This window comes from Acomys russatus, chromosome 1 (genome assembly GCF_903995435.1).
Source record: "Acomys russatus chromosome 1, mAcoRus1.1, whole genome shotgun sequence".
Classification (NCBI taxonomy): Eukaryota; Metazoa; Chordata; class Mammalia; order Rodentia; family Muridae; genus Acomys; species Acomys russatus.
In genome coordinates this window covers 96,001,121-96,022,102 of record NC_067137.1, presented here as the reverse complement: position 1 = coordinate 96,022,102, position 20,982 = coordinate 96,001,121, and the positions used below count along the sequence as shown (strand labels likewise).

The window sequence follows — 20,982 nt, the reverse complement described above, 5'->3', positions numbered from 1 at the left end:
ATAGCCCCAAAGGGCTACAGTGACAAAGGCGCCATATCCACTCCTCGGGACTCAGGCAGTCTCTAGGTGCCATACTCCAGAGTGCTGCTGAGGGCTCCTGAGAAATGGTAACTGCTACTAGGGACAGCTCTTCTGTCCTTCTTAAACTAGGCAGAGCCCGGAGTCCATATCTGATTGTTTAAGAGTCACTTTCCTGCCACACACGGCATCATGCCTATAAACCCAGCACTTGGGAAACTGAGGTAGGAGGACCAGAAGTTCACGGGGAGTCTGGGCTATGTAGTAAGGCCTGTTCTTTTGTCACTCCTGAGTCTAAGAGGGTGCTGAACAGAATGGAAGAAATGTTCACAGAATAAAGCCATTTATTGAACTGGAATGCTCCAATGTGGTCTACTGAAAATAAATATTTTATTACAAAACATTCTGTATTAAAAATTCTAAGTTGCCTGCAAGCTCCCTTGGTTTTAGACTTCTTGCATTTGCTCAGATGCACAGTGAGGCCCCTGGATCAGGTGGGCTTGGATGGTCCCACAGGCTCCTCCTTCTCCCGCAGCAGGTCCCACTCCGTGAGGAGCTCTGAGGACACCTCGGTGTACAGATGGTCCCAGTCCCAGCCTACGTCATCCTGCCAAGATGAAGACTGTTAGGTATAAGACAAAGAACACCCCCCCCCCGCCCACCTCTGGGGCCTGAGCTGGGGAGCTCACTGGCTCAAGGAGCATGGAGGCACAGGGTGGGGCGAGTACTGTACCTCACGCACTTCATGCTCAGGCGCCAGCACTTTGGTGAGGAGCTTCAGGTCAATTTCTCCATCCTGCGAATGCACAGAAAGCCAGCCTGGACCCTGGGGGGCTTCAGCATCACTTTTACAGAATAAGGAGAGGGGTTTGCATATGGTGGGACTCCCCAAACCGAGACCCCAGGAAAGCCTGAGTGACAGGCGTGACCCCTGGGAGAGGACGGGAGGTTGTGGCTTCCTTTACACTGTGCTCCCTGGGGACAATGTCCACAGGGTAGATGACATCAGGGAGGCCATCAGATGGCCACCATGTGCCAAGAGTGTGGCCAGAACAGCTGAGAGTCCAAGCGTGTTGTGAGATGGCCAGGGATGTCACCTCCAGCATTTCTAGGCAGCCCAGGGGATGTGGAGGAAGTGTATATAGCTCTGGAGGAAGTGAGGACTTGCCCCATCAAGGTTCCTGGAGCTGGCCCCTCTGGGCAGAAGTGGGTCCACTCACCAAAGTCTGAAAGGCCGAGTACTTCATGAGGTCGTTGTCCAGGTCACGGTAGGTCATCACTCGGTTCACCTGGATGCTGAAGGAAAGGGAGTGAAAGAGCTACAGGCCAAATTGGCTCCAGAACTCCTGAGCACTCTGTCTAGAACCTTCTGTACAGAGCAGAATGAAACCCCATGTCAGAAAGAGCAGCCAGGCCCGCTGCATATGGCATTTGGCGTGTGCCAACGTGTGTGTATGTTCTGGGATCCCTCACCAACTCCACACCTGGCTGTACCTACCTCGGAGGGGATGCCACCTGCAGCACGAAGTCCTCTTCCTGCACCTCTTCCAGATCTGGGATCACTGGGATATCTGCAAGGAGAGGTGGAGGCGCTGCTGTCCACAGCATGACCAGGGCTCGCCTTGTTTCTCCACTGACTGCCTAGGCAGCTTCCACATGCCAGCCCTGGCGCTGTGGGCTGTGGTTTTATTTATTTTTTGTTTTGCTTTTGGTTTTTTGAGACAGGGTTTCTCTGTGTAATAGCCCTGCCTGTCCTGAATTCACTTTGTAGACCAGGCTGGCTTCGAACTCAAAAGTGCTGGGATTAAAGGCATGTGCCACCACACCTGGCTACCTGTGACAGAGTTTAATGGTTCCACTTCTCTAGTGGCCCCAGAAGGTTTTCCTTCTCTGAACTCTCCAGACTTACTATACACATGTGCACAGACAGGAGATGCCTCCTTGTTTGGTCTAACAGTGTCACACAAATAGGAGAGATGGGCCTGTCCCTTCATTAGGGCAACCTGCTTAAGTTGCCAAGAGTGTCCAGAGAGAGAAAGATACATTTCCTCCAAATGACTATCACTGGCTCATCTGGGGGTTTTGTTTTAACTGATCAGGGCAAAGAAAAAAAGAGGTGGGGCAAGAAAAAAGGCTGCAGCTGGGCACAGTGGTACATACCTGTAATCCCAGCACTCAGGGAGGCAGAGGCAGGTGGATTTCTGTGAGTTCGAGGCCAGCCTGGTCTATAAAGTGAGTCCAGGACAGCTAAGACTACATAGAGAAACGCTATCTAAAAAACAAAATAAATAAATAAATACCAAAAGGAAAGGAGGAGAAGGAGGAGGAGGAGGAAGAGGAGGAAGGGGAGGAAGGGAGGGGGAGGGGGAGGAGGAGGAAGACTGCAAGGGGCGAGGCAGTCCTGGGAACCTAAATGAACTGCAGATATACAATGAAGAAAAACATCCCAGAGGGAAGGCTAGTGCGTCCATGGGCTAGGTGTAATTTTATTTCTAAAAGGGGCACAAAGTCATTCCAAGAGCAGCTGAGAAGATTCCTGCCACTTCCAGGCTAGTCACTGTTTTGATGTGACTGCTCTAGTCAAGCTAAGCCAGAGTGCATACATGTCTTTATTGGTACTTCAGACTGCAGTCTTCAGCCTCATCGTGTCAGTGAGAGTAAAGGAGAGTGAGCAGAGAAGAGGGGAGACACAGAAAAGAAAACAGAGGCAAAGAGACAAGTAGAGAAGAGGAACTGGGAAGAAGACTGAAGTAGAGAGAAACTGCCTATGAGAAATAAACAAGAGACACATACACCGGCCCCCAAATAGTGAGTCACATCCAGCAAGTCCTGCATCTCAGCGGTTCTTCTGGGCTTAGATTCTCTCTCTCTCTGCCCTGTTGAGAACGCAAGACGTGCTATTCCCTCAGATTCCATGTCCAATGCTAATAGAAATTTAGATTCTTTCTTCATTCTGCCGCGATCGATACAGCGTGGGGGTGGGGCTCCCTGGCTCAGGCTGCACAGCCCCGGCAGAGGGACTGGGAAGCTGGCTGTGCCCTGTGCCATCCGCAGAGTGACAGTTATAGAGTGAGCCAGTCAGCAGCTCACTGTTGGCTCTCCTTGGCTGTGGAGTCCAGCCTGAGATGAATATTCAGGAGTTGGTGAGGAAATGGCCCATGCTGAGTTAGAGCTCAGGACAGGGTCTTCCCCAAATCCCCTTTCCCTCTACAACTTCAGCATTTGGACCCTGTCAACTCGGCCCGGCATCTTCAAACTCTGAGGAATTGCACTTCTGTGCAGCATTCACTGTCACTCCCCATGGGTTTTCCTGTTGGGCCACACTCCCCTCCTCCAAATGTGCACAAGGGAGTGTGGGGCCTGCCCATCTGTGACAGATCAGAGGTCAGCGCAGGCCTTGGCAAAAGGCCGCTCAGAGTGGCACTGGTGGGGATGGCCACACAGTGGGACTTCTCTCTAATTGGAAGCCTGGTGCCCAGTAGAACCCGGTGAACCGCCTGAGTGGGACAGAGCCAGCGATGACAGCCAGGCCAAGACAAGATGGACCATTCCGGTGCAGTGACAGCTTGAGCTATCAGAGCAGAGGCAGGCCATCCAATTCCCGGCTCCCAGTGGAACAGGTGGCAGTGAAGCAGGTTTTGGGCAAACTTCAAAGAACTTCACATTTTTAGAGTTTTGGATTTACAGTTATAGACAAGCGCTTGCTTTTGTGTCCAGAGGATGCCCTGGGACATTGGCTTTTACTTTCCTTCCCTTCCTCCAAGCTGTTCCCCTGTCTCATATACCATGAACAAAGCTAGAGAGAAAGAGAGGGAGAGAGGGAGGGAGAGGAGAAGAGGAGGAAAAGGAGAGAGGGTGGGAGGGAAGGAGGAAGGAACGAAGAGATTAAAGAGATTGAGAAAATATAGACTTCAGGAATTTGCTTCTTCAGGGCTGCAGAGATGGCTCAGGTGTGTGTGACCATTACCCCACTGGCAGTGGTTATAACCCGGAGCATGGAGAGAGGCTGTGGCCTTATGCTCACTTCCTCGTTCAGCTCTGCCAGGGATGATCAGGCTTTTAGAAGACAGTGTGGAGGTGAAGCAGGAGTAAGTACCTGTGTGAGATGAAGCCCTTAGCAGGTGGTAGAGCCAGGCTTCTCTCTCAAACCAGGATGCTTTTTTTTTTCCTAATGTAAGGCATCTCCCCTCCGAAGACATCTCCCTTACAGTGGCAGGGGGCCAAGAGACTTCAACAGTAGGACAGCTTTCCCAGGGCTCCCAGATCTAGATAAGCTTAGTCCCCACTGCAGTGCCTGTCCCCCAGAACCCAGAGACACCACCCCACCATGTCTCACTAAACAAGGGACAGGGGCCTGGGCATCTTCAACAGCCAGAGAACCTCTCACCTCTCCTTCCCCATCTCTGGAACTCATCCTTCATCTCCTTGCTTGGAACTAGGGTTCAGGTAGACTCTCCCCGGCCCCGCCCCCAACATCTGCATATTCCCTCCCTCCAGTGTTAACTATCTCAAGCAAGCTGTGCAAGCTACTTCTCTGCCCCACACAGTACCTGTTCAGTCAAACTGTGAGAAAGAATGTCTCTTGCTTGTCCAGTCTGATCACCCATCTGTCTATCCACCCACCCACCCAACCACCCATCAACGCGTAGATGTGGGGTACACTGATTGAGCGTCCACTGTGAACGGCGTCCATCGTGCTGGGTAAAGCCAGTGGCGGCAGCAAGCAAGGGAGACATGGCCCTAGTCTTCATGAAGCACCAGGCGGACAAGGATGATGAGCAGAAACAAAGATCCTACTTACAAGTAAGAACTCATACTAGGAAGGAAACTGACTTCATTTTGTGAGAAAGCAATAAGGAGACCTAATTGTTCTGTTTTGTTTTTCGAAAGTAAAGTGAAAGTCACCTTATAGGTACACGGAATGCAGATGCAGGTGAAGTTTACCATGGGATGTTTTCCTTCCTTCTGCAAGACCGACTCCTTTCCTCAGAGGTAACCGATTAACGTTTGTATGGATTTACGGAGAAACAGCACAGCACAACACATCTGTCCTTTTAAAGTGCTGTAGTGTTCTGCAATGTCTGTACTTCCGGATGTGCAGGTGTGTGGTAGTCTTTCAAAGAGCCATGCAGCATTCTACTGTGTGAATGCTCTGTAATGCATGTAACCCAGCCCAGAAAGGAGCTGGCTTAGACTATGGGGCGTGGGGTGAGGATTTAAGGGAGGTGTGTTGGAGTTAGGGACAGAGCAGCTGACAACTGGAAGAGAAGCAAGCTCAAGCTTGGCAGAGACACTGTGAAGGGCACTTGGAGGGGGAGAATACTAGCAACCCGGAAGGTAGGTTGGCGTGGCTGGAGCACGAGGCCCCAAAGGGACCGGCATGGCTCGGCGGGAAGGGAAGGACATGCACAGCCGGTCAGAAAGCAGGTACTAGGTGCCTGCTGTGTGCACATTATGAAAACTATGTTGGAATAAGCAGGGCAACACTCCCAAGGGAGGCTCTGCATGCAGGCAGTCGCCTACCGGGGGAACCCTAAACCACAAAGGCAGAACTAAAAACTTCACATTTTTTCCATTGCATAATCCACTCGTGACCTCAGACAGACCTCATGGTGGTCTGTGCAGAAGCAGAGTAAGTGGAATTTACCCCGTGCTCCCAACCCCCTCGATAAATGAGCTGAGGACAAAGCGATGTCCCCAAATAAAGAAGAGCAAAATAAAGGAGGGCTGAGCAGAACTGAATCAACGGATGCCCCTCAAATGCCAAGTCAAACACAGGGAAGGGCTGAGTGCGTTTCCTCTGCACCCCTCCAACTCCAGCCTGAGTGCCACCGAGGTCTGAGCTGCGGCAGTAGGGACGTGCTCTGTGGGCCAACCAGCAGTGGCCCTTGGCTCCTTCCTGGATTTTACACTACGACAGCAAAGGCTTTGCCTTGCTTAGAATCTGCAAGGCCTGCTGGGAAACAGTGGGCGAGTGGGGCAAAGGGGCAAAATCAGAGTTGTTCATTTGGACCCACTCTGAACCAGCTGACTCCATCCTGAGCCTAGGTCACATGGTTACATTGCTCTTCACTGACCTCCACAGTCTGGAAGCTCCTCGTGATGAATGTACAACAGCAGCTATGAGAATCTGCTTCACAAAGGAAGAGGGGGAAAAAAAGTACCAAATAGTATGCTGCTACCCCAGACCCACACACCCAGCTAAGACCATTGAAATACATTATGCATGGAGCTGCACATTCAGCTTGGTAGGTAGAGTCCCTGTGAAGTCTGTGCAATACCCTAGGTCTGAGCCCAGCAACATAAGTACACACAAAGACAGTGTCTATATAAATACAAAAACAATGAATAAATGTATATCCCACAGTACATCAATTATAACTGGTTTCAAAGACGTGAGAAGCTGCCTTTGACCCTTGTATATTTTCACCATGGAGAGTACCATTAGACCCAGACACTTCCTGCCTATTCCCAGAGGGGACCCGCTCCCTTCCCATGACCTGACTATGAAAAGCTCAGCAGCTTCCACTTACTCAGCTGTTTGCATCACCACAGTCTATGATCACTGACCCCATCCCCCCACCCCACCCAGAACCTTGGGCTTTTAAGACAGGGTCTCTCTCCAGCCTGAGCTGGCCTCAAATTCACAGCAATCCTCCTGCTGCAGCCCCCAAAGTGTTGAGATTACAGGTCCCAGCCATGACGCCAGCAGAAAGCAATCTTTAAGGGGGACGGTGCCTGCTCCGAGCACAGCTTGACTAGCGCACAGGCTTTTTACATAGAAGGAACAACCCAGGCCCTGTGTGCGGCCTCTGGGTCCTGCCCAGGAGAAGCCCTCTTAGGCTGAGAGCCCTTCCTTCTTAGGGTCTACTTTTTTTTTTTTTTTAATGATTTGCTTTTCTTTTAGCAGTGCTGGGGATAAAACCAGGGCCTGTGCACTCACCGTTGAGTTTCATCCTGGCCCCCTGCTGATTTTCTTCCTTGGGGATTTCTATCTTCGTCCAGAGAGGCTTCTACCGAGCAATATAACATCTCTTCTCCAATTCATCCCTTTCTCACCTTGACATCTTCACCTTCCTACGTCCCTTCCAGGGGGTTGTGACAACATCTGTCCCTAGAGCTTCATCTGCTAACCTCTTGGCAAACCTTCTCTTCCACTCTGTGACCTGGCCCCTGCAGGGCACTCATGGGCTGTTAGGGGTCATGTCCGCCAAGTTCAACAACCAGTCCACATGAAAGGAATCCAAGCACACTGCGTCAGGGTGCCCCTGTAAGAGCAGTCCGGACAAACCGAATTTGTGCCTGGAGTTAGGACTTGGAAGGGAGAGAAAGCAACGGCCGTGCTCTTAGTGAACGGTGACCTGAAGGCAGCATCGTTGTGCCTTCTCTTGGTAGCTGAAAACTTTGTTTTACTGAATGCTGTTACCTTCTGTATCACGTATGGGGAATTTTAAGCAGGCAAACGGAAGAAGGTCTGATTGAAGATGAAGTTAAGTGAAAGAAATTGGTCTCATTTAGCACATGACAGGATTCATCTGTGTTCCCAAGTCCACTGAGGTGGCATCATGGGCGTTTCATATTCATGAGCTGCTGCGACACTATGTCCCCTCATTTACAAAGAGCCGTGTTCAGCAAATTCTGTCCCTGTGGACACCCCGTGCATTTCATGGTCTTGTCAGAGAGACATCAAACGCTCCAGTAACCAAATACCAGAAAATGGCTTTAATTAGTGGATCTCAATCGTATAAATAATTTTTTTTCCTAGGTGAAAAAAATGGAGAATTTTTTAGAAGGGAAAAGAAAGGGGGAAAGCAGTAGGCAACAGGCTTCAAACAGCAGAAGGAACAAGGAGACAAGGTCTCGGAGGAGTCCTGAGTGGTCCCCTCTACTTTCCGAATCAGGAGTTGAGGTGCCCAGGTCCCTGGCTGGCCTGCTGTCAAAGGCTTGTCCCTTGTGATTTCTACCCCTTAACATGGGGTCCAGGCTGTCCTTGGTGCTGGCAGATGAAGCAAAGTGTGCAGAAACGATGATGGTGGCCAGAGAGCCACCAGACAAAACCCTAGGACCAGGACTGACCGCAGGCAAGACGGTGGCCGGAGACAGAACCTGGGCAGCCCCCTCCCTTCCCCCTCCCCCCCTCCCCAGCCCCAGGGAAGCCTGTGACAGAAGACAGAGCAGATGCTTCGCCCTACATGGGGAAGTGCCATGTGCTCCTGCTAAACCAAAACTCTCCCATGCTGCCGGGGAGCCAGAGCCGATCTTGAGAGGAGGAAGGTCAAAAAAGGCACTCTGGCAAGTATGAGGCTCCTGAGGTGGGCTGTGCCTCCCCGTGCCGACTTCCTGGGAGATCATCAGCAGATAGGGGGTTTAGTGAGAGCACCATGTAAGTCACGGCATTATGTGGTGTACAGAAGACTGACCCTAGTCTATTCCCACAGAGGGGTGGTGCCACGTTTCTGAAGGTGCTCTCAAGCACCCAGGTGGAATTTCCTTCATCAGCGTTCCCCTCCTCATAGCCCTGCCCTCAAGCCTGCCCAAAGCTCTATAGGAACCACTGATGACTTGCAGGAAGGACCATCAACCAGGACTGAACTCTGGGATCCATTCCATGGCGGTGCTCATGAGAGACAAGTTAGCCCAAAAGGGTTTTCAGATGCAGAGAGCCAGGAGCTTTAAGGGACTCAATTCTGAGAAGACCTAAGTGTTGCATGTTGGGATGGCCTCTTGGGACCACCATCCCACTGGTGACTGGCAGCTAAAGAAATGAGAAGCAGGCTCCTTGGGGCTTCCTGGCTGTTTTCTCCAGCTTTTATCTGTAGGTCTGCACTGAGGATACAGAGGGAGAAAGGACTTTAAACATAATGGGGGAAAAAAAAAAAAAAAAGAGTGGCTCGAAGGAACAGAGACCGAGGGACTCTTGAATGAGGCCCAGGATGAGTGACACAGTGTCAGCGTGGCGGTGAGAGCACCATCGCAGACGCGCGTTAAAAACCAGGCATATCGGATTCTATTTTATCCTCTTCATGTTCCCCGGAACAAAACAAGACAAAGTACACTGCTTTCATTCTGAATCCTTAGGTTTTGTGTTTTTCCTTATATATATTTATTACAAAAATGCTCCTTTGATCGCTGCCACTCGTGACACCCACATACGGAACGCCTCTGAGCGGGGCTCCCTCCACGCGAGGCCACCGCTGGTGACAGCCAGCTGGTTTTGATCACAGCCATTCCGAATCGGATTTTCATAAGATAGATGAGGAGTCTTAGTGCTGCTCTCTCTTATCAGATGAGAAACGGAGGGGGAGGGGAGCCTGGGTCCTGAGGGAACAGCGCAACAATCAAGGGCTGTGTGGTTCTTTCTGTGTCCCTCAGCTGCTGCAATTTTCAAAAAGAGTTTGCCTCGGGCACTTTTAAATGATGGTGTCTCAATTCTGTAATCATCTTTCAAGAGTTTTCCCTTAAAGGGTCTTTTAGGTAAACCTAGTCCGTCAGCCACACTTGTGGACTCAGGAATCAAACTGTCCTCCGGTGGATGTGTATAGGTGAGTCTCTGCGGCCAGTGGCTGCCAGGAAAGTTTCAGGAAGCTGGGGAACCTAACACTAGAAAGAAAGAGCCACCACTTGGCCAAGTTCACCACTTGCAGGGGCTAGAGGGCCACTTCCTACATCCTGGCCAGATTTTGGCCACCTGGAGGTTCGGCTGACTCTGGTCCTATAGGAACAAATGTTGATTTGTGTCAAAAGGCAAAAAACAATTCTTTCTCTAAGCGAGAGTGAGGTGATGCCCATGTCTGACCTCAGACACATAAGCACACCTAGCCCTTTCCATTTCATCTAGGCAACACCAGGTAGTCAGGCTTAATGAGGAGCGCATGGGCAGTCACCAGCCATCCAAGACCATACCTGCTGAGGACTGAGGGCAACTGTGGAGCCACACTTGTCTTACTGCAGAAAACACTGAGCTTTTCCTTTCCACCATTCCCACCATTTGAAGACGATCCGAGGAGCCGGAGCCTCTAGCTCCTGGTAACACACACTCGAGGAGCCTGAGTCTCTCTGTAGAGGCTGCTGTTCCCAGTGTGAAGCTGGTGACACTAGGAGCTCGGGGCTCTCAGGCTGAAGCTGCCTACCCTCTCCAAAGCTGTGTGGAAGAGAGATTGCATCTGGCTCTGAAAGCTGGAGCACTACTCAGCCACATCTGGACAGCCTCAGAGAACTGAACAGGAGTGCTTCCGTCCCCTCTGCCCTCGGGAGGAAGAAGCCAGCAGTGGAGAACACACCCCCTCATCCCATCACGAGTTCAGAGATGTGATTCTCCGTCACAGCCATCAGCTGAAGGTGATCGTCCATTATGAAGTCACATCCCTCCAGCTATGGTGACACAAGGCTCATGGCACTTTCTCAGAGGACGGTTACACAACCTGCTTCTCAAAAACATGCATGCATATAGGGTACAAAGCTTTTGTTCTCACGCCCCCTTCAGTGGGGATGTGCAAGTAAGCTGTGCATGCGAACAAAGACAGGACCCTAGAGGAGGGTGCTATTCACTGTGTGATGACATCAACTCTGGTGAGTCTGCTACCATCTGAAGGTGAAGTGTCCCCACAGGTTCAAAGTGATGAGCACTTGCTCCCTAGCTGGCAGTGCTACTATAAGTCGATGGAGCCTTTAGGAGGTGGTGGTGCCCAGCTGGAGCAAGCAGGTCACTGGGGATGGTCTCGGAAGGTTTGACCTCACGGTGCACCATGATGTGCTTCTGCCACTGGGAAGTGAGCTGCTCCACTGTGTCTCCTCTCCTTGATGGCCTGAGACTGTGAGCCAAGATAAATGTTTCCAGCTGATGCTATGGGCACAGTAGCTCAAAAGTAATGAACGCATCTGGCGTGCCTTGAAACTTCAGGACAGCACCCAGACACAAAGAGCACGCTCCCTCTCCCTTCTCTGCTCTGCCAGTTGCAGCAACACGAGTCTACCATGCGCTTCTTGCCATCACTACGCAGAAACCCTCCAGGGCCCCAAGGCTATGGGACTCATTAGATTGGAATGTCCAAAACCACAAACCCAAACAAACCTTTTCTCTTCATAAGTTCATTATCTTAGGTATTTTATTATAGTAAGGGAAAGATGACTTTATAGCCATTTTCTTTATTGATGTCACAAAATACCCTACAAGAAGCAACGCAGCAAAGAGTTTAACTTGGCTCACAGTTTGAGGGCACACAGTCCATGGTGGCAGGAAGCTGAGGTAGCAGGAGGTGGCTGGTCAGGCTTACTTAACTTTGCATCCATAAGTTAGGAAGGTGGAGAGAAATGACTGCTGGGGCAGTTGGGATGGATCTCCCTCCCCACTGCAATTAGCCTAACCTAGAGAGTCCCTCACAGCCATGCCCTGAGGTTTATCTGTGAGGTGATTCTGGACCCTTTCAAGTAGAAAGCCAATGCAGATCATTATCCTGCCTAAAAGAAGGTTGTCAAACCTTAAGTATCAATGAGGTCGCACAGCCTCATAAGTAAAGAACACTGAAAAACAAGGCTACCAAGTACTCAAAATTCAGCACTTCCTACACACTATGCTAGGCATGCTTTCACCATTGTTACAGCTAAGGTGCCTACCCAGCGGGAATATGCTACAATGGTGTCCCAACTGTGGCCAGTTATGTCACAGTGTTAGCTTGAAACTAGCCAGTGTGGTACCACAGAACCTTGGTGACTGCCTTTCTTCTTTTGGAGAGTCGGTAGCTAATTTGCTGGTGCCTGTTGTTTCCTGGCCACGAGACCTGGGTGAGTTATTTAACACTGCAAAGCCTTCACTTCCTCCTCTGTGATAGGCCAATCATCACCTGCATTGAGTGTGGCTGCGGCTCCACAGGTGAAGCGGTGTTAGCACTGTGTGGACACGAGCTTAATTATCAACGCTCTTGCCTACGAGATTGCGTTGTTTCAAACTTCTTACCCAATCTCCTGTAAACAAAGTAAGGCACGGACCAAAGGGAGGACAGCCTGGTTCTTGGCTCGCTACCTCTGACCGCTGGCTGCCATTTACCCACTGTCATCTGCTCAGGCAAGGTAGCTGGGAATGGGGTTGGAAGGTACTATTAACTTTGGACTTAAACTGGTTTGTTTAATACAACATCTGTGGTAATTGTTATTTCTAAACTGAAAGTATGAGCACCATGAACCTGGGCTTAGGAGGAACCTAGAAAACGCCACCAGCTGCATGAAGTGACAGGAAGGCAGGCAACACAGTACAAATGTTCTCACCGGGCAAGAAAGGAGGAAGGCACCAGGACTCCACTTTATCTGTTCTTAAACAAGTCTTTCCTCTCTCTCATTCTCTTCATTAAAGCTGTTTAGGTTACTCTGCTGTTTGTAGAAGGGATGAGGATGTGGGAGAAGGGTTAGGTAAGAATGAGACTGGTACCCAAGAGATGCAGAAAAGCCAAGAGACGGAGGTGACTGGCGAACGCAAGTCGGGGGGTCGGCGGAGAGACGGGCGTCTAGAGATAGTGTATTTCCAATTCAGCTGACAGCACTCACCTCACATCTCTCCCAGCCTCGTTGCGTGGCTGTGTTCAGCCACTTTTACCTATTTTCCCTGTTGACATGGATAGAAAATTGAGCAATTACCCTTAAACTCAAAGCTCTCAGATCATCCAGATTGCTACACTTGAAGCATTAAGTCCCCAATCGCCCCTGGCTAGAAGTGGCTCGACTCGGCTTGTCCTTTAGGAATTAAACACTTTTTGGTTGGCCAGAAGGATTTATTATTCCTAGATTTCAAGGCATTTCACTTCTGTCAAAACTGGACCTCAGGATGTGAAAGAGACAGCCCTCCCCAGAGGGGCTGGGGCACCCACGGCACGGGACTGCCTTGAGAGGGAGTCACAATGCTAGACTCAGCCCTGCATGACGCGGGAAGGCAAGGCTTTAACACGGTGGCCTTTTACTCCATTCCTGTTTTCAGAGACTTTCCTTTTTTAAAAGATAAATTAAGGAGCCTCATCACAGACGATTTTCTAACTTGCATCTTGGTTTGACATAAGTGGCTTGAAAGTTGAGCTCATGCTCAATTGTATACCCAGACATAGTTTTAACCTGAATATTCTTTGTGCGTGTGTGTGCACTGTCATGTGTGTGCTTGCATGTCGAGGCTAGAGACATCAGGTGTTTCTCCTACTTGCTCACCACCTTATTTTTTGAGAAAGGGTCTCTCACCGAACCTGGAACTTCCAGGTTTGGTTACACTGGGTAGGAAGCAACCCAGGGACGCTCCTGTTTCCACTTCCGCAGTGTTGGGATGGTAGGCACACACTGCTGTACCCAGACTTTCCACGTGAGTGCTAATAACACTCAAGTCCGTGTCTGTGTGGCCAGTGTGTCGCCAACGGAGGCCTCGCCCCAGTGGCCCTGAATAGTCTTTGCTCAAGTTCAAGAATTTCCTTTCTCCACCTGTGCACCTCACATTCTGTCTTGAGCTTGAGAGGTGACATATCTTCGCACCTGTTGTCACCTTCTTTGTCTTCCAACCCCTACTGCTCTCTCTGGCAACTTCTGCTATTCTGTCAGTTGATGCTGTGAAGTCCCTTCCTTAGACTGCCTTCCATTCCATCACCAGTTCAAGTCCAGCCCCTATTTTTCTAGCCAGCACCTGCACTCTTCCTTCAGGGGACTGAGCTGTAACCTGTTCCTACTACTTTTTTTTTTTTTTTTTAAGACTTTTTAAAATGTGCATTGATGTTCTGCCTATATGCATGTCTGTGTGAGGGTACCAGATTCTCTAGAACTGGAGTTACAGACAGTTGTGAGCCACCATGTGGGTGCTGGAATTGAACTCAGGACCTCTGAAAGAGCAGCCAGTGCTCTTAACTACTGAGCCATCTCTCCAGCCCTCTGTTCCTACTTCTTTAGTTGTATGACAGTGTGCTGTGTTCCTGTCCCCCTGCTAGACTGGAAACTGCCTCAAAGGCAAAGACAACGAGCATCTTGTTCACCATCACACCCTGGAGCCCAGCTCACGTGCCACTCAGCGGAGCAATGCAAATGGTTGCTGAGTCAGGGGATCAGGAGTGACCTGTCCAAAGTCACTTTCAGAGACCGGGTCCAGTCCTATGCTATTCCTTTTCAAATGTCATGTAACTTTCCAATGGCAGGTATTTTATGGCTTTAGGGCAAGCCAAAAAAAACCTGGATTTTAAGAATGGATGATGTACAATTTGAAAAATGGAATGTAATATGAAATTGTAAAATTTCAGCATAGCAAAAGAAATAATTGCCAGAGACAAAAGAGAGCCTACAGAATGGGGGAAAATCACTGCCAACTACATACCAGATGAGGAATTAGAATGTGACACATATAAAAAACTTGAAACATTAAACACCAAATACCCACCAAAGGATAAACCAGCTATTGAACTGAATAGGAAGCTTGCAAAAGAAATGTTAATAAGTATTTGAAAAGTGTTCAACATCTTTAGCCATTAGAACTGCTTTGAGATTCCATTTCACCATAGTCTGAATGAGCATCATTAAGAAAGACAATAACAGCCGGGCATGGTGGCGCACGCCTTTAATCCTAGCACTCGGGAGGCAGAGGCAGGCGGATCGCTGTGAGTTCGAGGCCAGCCTGGTCTACAAAGTGAGTCCAGGATGGCCAAGGCTACACAGCGAAACCCTGTCTCGAAAAACCAAAAAATAAAAAATAAAAATAAATAAATAAATAAATGAAAGACAATAACAACAAACGCTGAGGCTGTGGGCAAAGGATGCTATACTGTAGCTGGTGGGAGAGGACAGTGGAGGAGCTGCTGTGGACTCAGTGTGGAAGTTCCTCAAAGAAACTAGAAACAGAGCTAGAGCAGTCCAAGGAACACACTGGAAGGACACTAAGTCAGTGTACCATGGAGATACTTCAACCACATCCGTGTCTTCTGCTGTAAGTCACTATCGCTAAGAAATGGAACCAGCCTAGACATCCGTAAGAGATGGCAGGAGAACTATGGTATACACACAGTGGAATTTTAGTTAGCCAGGGAGGAAAATAAAATCATGACCTCTAGAGGAAAATGGTGCAACCAGAGATCATCATACTAGGGGACAGGCCAGACCCAGAAACATACATACTGCGTATATTCTCTTACATGTAGACTCTAGATTTAAATGTGCATATATTTGTATAGTGTGTGTGTGTGTGTGTGTGTGTGTGTGTGTGTGTGTGTGATATGAAGTGGGAAGGGGAGATCTTAAGGGAAGAGCAATGGAGTACGTGTGCCAGGAAAGCAAAAGAGAGGGCTATCTGATGGGAAGACGGGCCATCAAACAAAGCATATGGCATGTGTGTAAAAATGGCAGAAAAAAACCTCGTTACATTGTATACTAACTTAAAACGTATTTTTAAAAGAGTGGATGGCTCTGCCATTGAAGGACGCTCATGTAAACAGAGAAGACTTGGTTATCTGTCCACAAAGGTCCTGTGGGGCTCTGGCTGACCATTACTGCCTGGCTAGTCTCTGTAACTACAACCTTCTACTTGCCCAAGCACTGTGTCTAGGGATAGCTTCAAGCTAGAACCAGCAGTTAGAAAGATGACTGCAAGTGTCCAAACTTCGTTAAAGGCAGTCTCTGGCTGGAATGGAAAGTCCCGGGGCTTGGCTCTGCAACCAGCGGCCCTCCTGGCTACATCAACCATTCTCCACATGCTAATCAGGTCCTGCTCACCCTTCATGACCGGGTCCAAGTTCTTCCTGCACACATGTAAATGCATGGTCACGACATGTAACCAGGTCCTGCCATGCCACCCCTCATTCTGTCATAGCTGCTGATCCCTGTAGCCTCCCCACCCCCAGTCTTCTGTTTGGCTTCCCAATGAGGGTCTGTGTTGCTTTAGGGTAGAGCTGTGCTTGGTCTTGTAAAGGATTTGCAAATCTCTTCCCAAAGACCGAATCCAACTCGCATATATTTTCTTCTTCAAAATGTGTTTAAATTCTTTCACTGGGCTTAGCACAGTGACAGACAGACTGCTCAGAATACATGTGGCCCTGGGCACAAGCTCCAGCGCCACACGCCTAAAAGTATCATTTTTAATCTCGAATTTTCTCATGCTGGGGACTGAGCCTTATAGGAGCTATGGGCATTTTACAATTAGAAATACATCCTTTGTCTGTCGTCTTTTGAAATATAATTTAAACCTTTTAAGCTGTGGAACACTCCCTGTTACCTAGCCTCCTGTGTTTCGTTCTCCATCTGGCCTCGACTGCCATCTGAGCTTACAGCCTGGCCATGAACTTACAACTGTTCCGTGTCCTGTCTTTTGGGGTACCAGCAGATGCCCAAGCCCCTTGTAAGTGTCACTCACTGGATTTCCACTCTGAAACCTTCACAGTACCTTTCTCCTGTGTCTTTATGTCCTTTCCCCTGGGAGGACGAGGCAGTGGTAGAGAGATGTCAGGCTTCCTCCTCCTTCTCCAGGTATGGGGCAGAGTGAGTGCTACCTACTTACTCATCCTGAAGATGCTGAAAATGCACAGGGCTCCTCAACACACTCCATGCCCCACAGGCAGGGAAGGAGCGAGAGTGTTTTCTCACTAGATCAGACACTCGTGCAGGCCTGGGACTGCCCCTGTCACCACCATCTCTAGTATCTGGGGCAACACAGGCCCCAGAAGGCACTGGGTGAAATCCTGTTGGCTTTCCTCTGTAAACCAACCTCTGAGGCTGGTAGCAGACGGAGACTAGACAGAACGAGGGAGACTTGCCTGGGCTCTGCTCTTCTCCCTTTGGGGCTCCCCACCAATGACCCATACCTACCAGGTGTGATCAGCCCTTCTCAAGTGATAACACTCTCGCTCCCCTAAGAACCATGGAGCCAGTGGGGCTCCTTTATAGCGGTCCAATGCTGTTTAATGTCAACGTTGAATGCGCGGCCATGGAAAATTCACAGCAAGCATTCCTGGAGTCTCTCCACTCACTGGATATTCTAAGTTTAAAGGAGGAGCAGCCTTCACTAGCCAAGCAAGTAATTCTCTGAGCAAAGATAATTCTAGAAACTAGTTATATGCAACATATGATTCTTAGCACATAATGGATTCTAAACATTCACATTCAGTGAAATGGGCTAAGTCGGGTGTGAAGTGTGACGTATGAGCTGATTTTCCATTAAGGGTGCAAGCAGAACCGAATGGAAAAACAGATTTATGCAGGAGAGAAGGTGTCTCTCCAGCCAGGGGGGTGAGAGTGCTCTCTTACAAGAAAGGGATCTGTGTTTCAGGCCTCCCTGTCAAAACCACAACTTTCACATGCCAGGTTTGTGAAGGGAAAATATTAAGAGGTATTCTTTGAAAATAGGTCTGTCTCTTCTTTCTCTCATTCCTGGGTGGAAGGAGACTTGACTAGGCCCCATCAATCACTCTCAGCAGTCTGATGAAGACACCAGCACCCTGAGACAAAGGCTAAAGGTAAGACCGCTGAGGTCAAAGGTCAGCCCCAAAATCCTGCTGCCACCATCTACTCCTTGTGTGACCTTGGGCAAGGTTACTCCTCTGCCTTCAGCCTGCTTGTCTTCAAAATGGGGACAATGAGCAATCCAAGCGCTCATCAGCAGGGTTCTACTACACTGTGCTATCTCCATATAATGGGCGATCACTCTTCAGTAAAGATGAAAAAGCTAACAATGCATGCAATAGCCTGGTCCACTGTTGGACTCATAATGAGAAAAAAAAAAAAAGCCAGGCGTGTTTATGTTTCTTTCTATCAGCTGAGATAACATGTATGTACTTATGCTTTCATTTTTTCTAAGAAATGAAATTGTTTTATCATGGAAAAGGAAAGCACCAACAGTTGTTGAGGCCAGAGGCAGAGGAGCGCTGAGGAGGGTAGTGGAAAGACACTCTGTGTGTTCAGTCTCTGACGCAGGCAACTGAGGAGACCTCCCTGTGTGTGTGACGGAGGCTTCACAGGGCATAAATGTCAGCCCAACTCAAACTGTCTACGTTAAATAGTTAAGGATTTCTGTACTTAAAAGACTCAATAGAGTTGATTTAAAAACTGTTGGCATGGGGAGCTGAGTGGCAGGAAAGTTCCTGCAGCACAAGTGTTAGAAATTAAGGTCCTGGGAACCCAGATAAAAAGCTAAGCAGGGTGGTGTGTGCCCCAAATGGCAGCAGTGCAGGGCAAGGGCAGCGGCCGGTCCCTGGAGCTCACCAGCTGCCTAGGAACTGATGGACTCCACGGTTAGTTAGTTACAGAAGCAAAGCTGAAGAATATTAAGAAATGGATCCGTATGAGCCTCTCACCTTTGTATGAAGATGTACACACACACATGCACACACTCAGACTCACACATATAACACAAACACATGCATTCTGGGCCACAGGATGTTGACTGTTCTGAGAATCACATGACACAATATGTAGAACAAGCTAAATGTGGCAGCATATGCCTATAATCCCAGCATGGAGGAGTCGAAGGCCAGAGGAAGAGAAGTTCAAGGTCAGCCTGGGTGACATGGTGGAAACTGTGTCTCAAAGGGAAAAAAAAATTAAAACAAAACCTTTCAAAGAAGACAAACAAAATATAAAGCACCTGTCTTGGTGGCTGGTCCAAGGTGGCCAGTTAGCAGTAAATGGTGATGGTGGCATTTAGTGGACAACTTGGGTCAAGAGTTCTTCCGGGTGTTTTCCGAGTTCTGCCACACTATCTATAATCTCCAAGCCTCTATTTCTTATCGTGCTCAAGGGCAGGTTTGCTCAAGCTGGCCTAGAGAGCCCCTCCAAGCTGCAGCAGTGTGGCTCTAAAACAGAGACCCTGTGACAACCAGGACAGCCTCTGGCCCCACACATTTACATGTGGCGAGTGCAGCATTTGCAAAGGGTGGCTGTGATTTTTTCTAGTTCCTCCTTGAAATGCAGTATTTTCCACAGTGAACAGAGTAGGGTGTCAGAAGCCCTTTGAGGGGCGCTAGGAGATGGTTCCGGGTAGACTGGCTGACAGCCTGGTGACACCAGTGAGCCAACACCAGTGGACCATGAACCACTGTCTTCTTGTTATTTCCATTTGGAAGTTTCTGCCAAAAAGCTCTAGATGTGAATTTAACGTCTTCTTACATAAAACCCAAGTGTCTTGGTGTTATAAACAAATGCACAAGCAAGTAGAGACTGAAGTTACTCAAAAAATGACCTGCAGGGCATGGCTTGCCATATACTCATTCCTACCCAGCGTTCCAGACTGGCCAGATAACCCCGTTCCCATCTCCTCAGCCCAAGCCGAGGCTCCCTCCTGTCCTCTCCAGCCTCGGAGGGCTTCAGCTGCAGCACAGCTAAACGTACTGTCAAACGTAGCCTGTCACACATCCGTTGAGGCAGCTTGTTTAAATTAGTTCAGTTCTGTGTCCCCCCTGCTACCCCCGCCCCAGGTTCTGACCTGAGCATGGCCAGGTATCTGAGCCACTATCCCAAGCTTGAGATTACCAAATTTTACAGACTGGATTTTCTGCCTCTTTGCATGTACACACACACACACAAACCTGCTAAAAAAGACTTAAGGGCAGTGCTTCCAAAGACTGAGGGACACCACATGTGCTCCTGCTGTAAACGCTGTGCGCAGACACTGGCCCATGAGCTGACTCTGACCTCAGGAGGGGGAAGTGAGAAGTGAGCCAACTGCCACCCTGGCTTCCTGCACACAGGTATGCTGGGCACTGTCACAGCAGAGACACCTACACTGAGCATGGAGGCCTCCTGAGATGAGGAGGAAAACTAAATTTTAGGGGAGCTTAGGTGACTGCAAGTGGAGAAGCAGAGGATCTGGCAGTCAGCAAAGCAGAGGTGTGAGCGGCTGTCTGGGATTTAAGCGCACAGCCAAGGACTCCGGGGTGGGGGTAGGGCACACCCAGGTCTCCCAGCCAGGCCCTGACTTCCGGGAAGGCGGCTCACCTTCTCCTTCATCTGATCCAGTCAGGCTGTGTTGTCTGAGGCGGTGGCTGTCAGTGAAAAACAGGAAGGAAGGAAATGAGTTTCAAACATAGCTTATAAACCTAGCATTTATAAGTGTCCCAACTAGTTTTATGTCAACTGGACAGGAACTGAAGTCATCTGAAAGAGGGGAGCCTTGATTCAGAAATCGCCTCCATAAGATCCAGCTGTAAGGCATGTTCTTAATTAATGATCGGTGAGGGGAGGGCCCAGCCCACTGTGGGTGGAGCCATCCCTGGGCTGTGGTCCTGGGTTCTACAAGAAAGCAGGCCGAGCAAGCTAATGAGAAAGCCCTTATGCAGCCCCCTCCATGGCCTCTGCCTCAGCTCCTGCCTCCAGGTTCCTGCCCTGTTTGAGTGCCTGTCCTGATTTTCCTCATTGATGTGGGAGTGGAAGCCAAACAAACCCTTCCTTCCCCAACTTGCCTTTGGTCCTGGTGTTTCATCACAGCAAGAGAAACCCTAACTAAGACAACAGGTAATAAATTTTCTCCTTCTTCCATCATCTTGGCCAAACCTTTTCAGGTCTGCTTGTGCATGGTTACATGGGCTGTGCAACACACCGCTCCTGAGGGAGGGCAGCACCCACAGACTGACATGAATGCCCTCCCGCCTCTGGAGAGATGAGAGCACTTGCCATTATATCTTTGTCTACAACCTTTCCCCTGCATTTTAATTAATTTCGTTTTTCAACTGTATGTCTTGGGAGAAGGTCAGCATCAGGAGACCGCCATTACCTCTGTCCACCTGTGCTGTTGCAGCTAAAAGTTTGGGCTGGCATCCCGATACCTGGATGTGTAATCCTAGAAAGCCCATGGTGAGACTATGACATAGGCACCAGTGCTGGGTTCTGACCTTTAGGGGAGGAGGCAGCATGAAGCAAGCTCTTAATTCACCATGCAGATCCCAGCCCCAAGCCAGGGTCCAGACCATCTGATTGTCTCTTTGAAGACTTAATTATTACTTTTATTTATGTGGGCAAATGTTGTGTCTGCATGTG

At 49.3% G+C, this 20,982-nt stretch overlaps 1 protein-coding gene across 1 annotated transcript in view; it reads right to left on the bottom strand.

The window, feature by feature from the left end:
- Window positions 1–343: 343 nt before the first annotated feature.
- The window catches only part of Ift43 (intraflagellar transport 43), a 72,153-nt gene continuing 51,514 nt past the window's right edge, over window positions 344–20,982 (bottom strand). Inside the window, exons 5-9 of the mRNA XM_051149598.1 lie at window positions 19,945–19,991; window positions 1,517–1,589; window positions 1,239–1,314; window positions 752–814; window positions 344–625 (exon numbers count right to left, since the gene is read on the bottom strand). Coding sequence (XP_051005555.1) covers window positions 509–625; window positions 752–814; window positions 1,239–1,314; window positions 1,517–1,589; window positions 19,945–19,991 — 376 coding nt within the window. The 3' untranslated portion in view covers window positions 344–508. The remainder of the gene's footprint in view (window positions 626–751; window positions 815–1,238; window positions 1,315–1,516; window positions 1,590–19,944; window positions 19,992–20,982) is intronic.